This window comes from Hyalella azteca, unplaced genomic scaffold (genome assembly GCF_000764305.2).
Source record: "Hyalella azteca isolate HAZT.00-mixed unplaced genomic scaffold, Hazt_2.0.2 contig7047, whole genome shotgun sequence".
Lineage (NCBI taxonomy): Eukaryota > Metazoa > Arthropoda > Malacostraca > Amphipoda > Hyalellidae > Hyalella > Hyalella azteca.
The window spans coordinates 1-1361 of NW_025937182.1; the positions used below are offsets into that span (position 1 = coordinate 1).

The 1361-nt window shown below is 40.7% G+C and overlaps 1 protein-coding gene across 1 annotated transcript; it reads right to left on the bottom strand.

The window, feature by feature from the left end:
• Window positions 1-5: 5 nt before the first annotated feature.
• Window positions 6-1355, bottom strand: LOC108681738 (histone-lysine N-methyltransferase eggless-like; the record flags this gene model as incomplete). The annotated part of the gene is made up of 3 exons (XM_018170807.1): window positions 1263-1355; window positions 633-775; window positions 6-165 (listed from the first exon to the last, which is right to left on the bottom strand). Coding segments are annotated over exons 1-3 (378 nt in total), but the record flags the coding sequence as incomplete, so codon positions are not given.
• Window positions 1356-1361: the final 6 nt, after the last annotated feature.

Consider the following 1361-nt stretch of genomic DNA (forward strand, 5'->3'; position numbering starts at 1 on the left):
TTATCCGTGAGCATGCGGCCGACGTAGACACAAATGAAGCTTCCACGTGGCACGTCATGTAACGTACGCACGCCCCAGCCCCTGCGAGCTGTTTTGAAGAGCTGAAGTTTGATACGCAGCGGGTTCTGCACCACACGATTCTGGCATGTATGCTTGCACGCGCATCTGTAGGAAAAACAAATGAAAATTTTTTGAATAAAACCATAACAACAGATTACAGTCGTGAGCACTGAGCAGTTGGCGATTTTCCAGAACTTTACGATTGCCAGAGAACCTGTAACAATGTAATGTGTATTCGAACACGATCTAAACACTCTGAACACTCTGGCAATGTGTAATTGCCAGAGAACCTGTAACAAAAGTGTACTTGAGAAATGTAAAAACTCGCAAGGAGCATGAATCCGAGCGATAAAAAAATTGTAGATCACTGTTCGCTAATACACATAATATTATAACACTTCACTCGCCAGTATCAGGGAAATTGATATTTCAATTAAAACGTATGATTGGGGTCACAAGTCTGATTTGGCGTAGGATGCTTGCACAAACCAAGTGTTTAAGAACATTGTTAGAAGTCTACAAGAAAAAGTGGTCACGATTATATAACAGTCTTGATATCGTTATTCACTTACCTGGAGTTACATTCGAATATGCCTGAAGTGACTTGTTCGTAGAGGCGCCTGTGCACGTAGCCAGGGTCGTTGAGCTGAAGTTTAGGCGGGAGTCTCTTGTTGCTCTCGAGCGTTAACTGCCAGCACTCGCAACGAGACTTATCCTGTTACCCAAGCGATTTGTTATTTGTGTTAATAATATTGTGTTAATAATATTTGTGTTAGCTGCCAGCACTCGCAACGAGACTTATCCTGTTACCCAAGCGATTTGGTAATAATGAATCATTGCAGTGAACTGTGCACAACTGTGATCGTTTTAAATAAAGAAACCTTGCACAAATAATCAGTTGACACACCACGTAGCAGATGATCACATGATACGATAAAAGCTTTCAGTAGTATCATACACACTCTAGTTACAAGTAATCACTAGGTTCATTTTGTATTGAAAAAATAAATTATTACAATCCGATGTGTTGTTCAAGCAATCAAGTTGAAAAACTCAATTAAATAAGATCGGAGGAATTTCAAGTTGCCGATTCATTAAAAAAATCGATTTTCAGAGACGAATATCAAAATAATATCTGATGCATCTATTGCAATATTTTTTTTACTGCAAATACCACGTTAATACGCAAGCCACAGGTATACCTGGCAGTCGTCCGTGCAGGAACAGCACACAAGGAAGTCAGTGTCGAGGTTGAGAGGAACGCCTGGTGCAGGCATGCGCACATTGCAGTACTCCAGAGG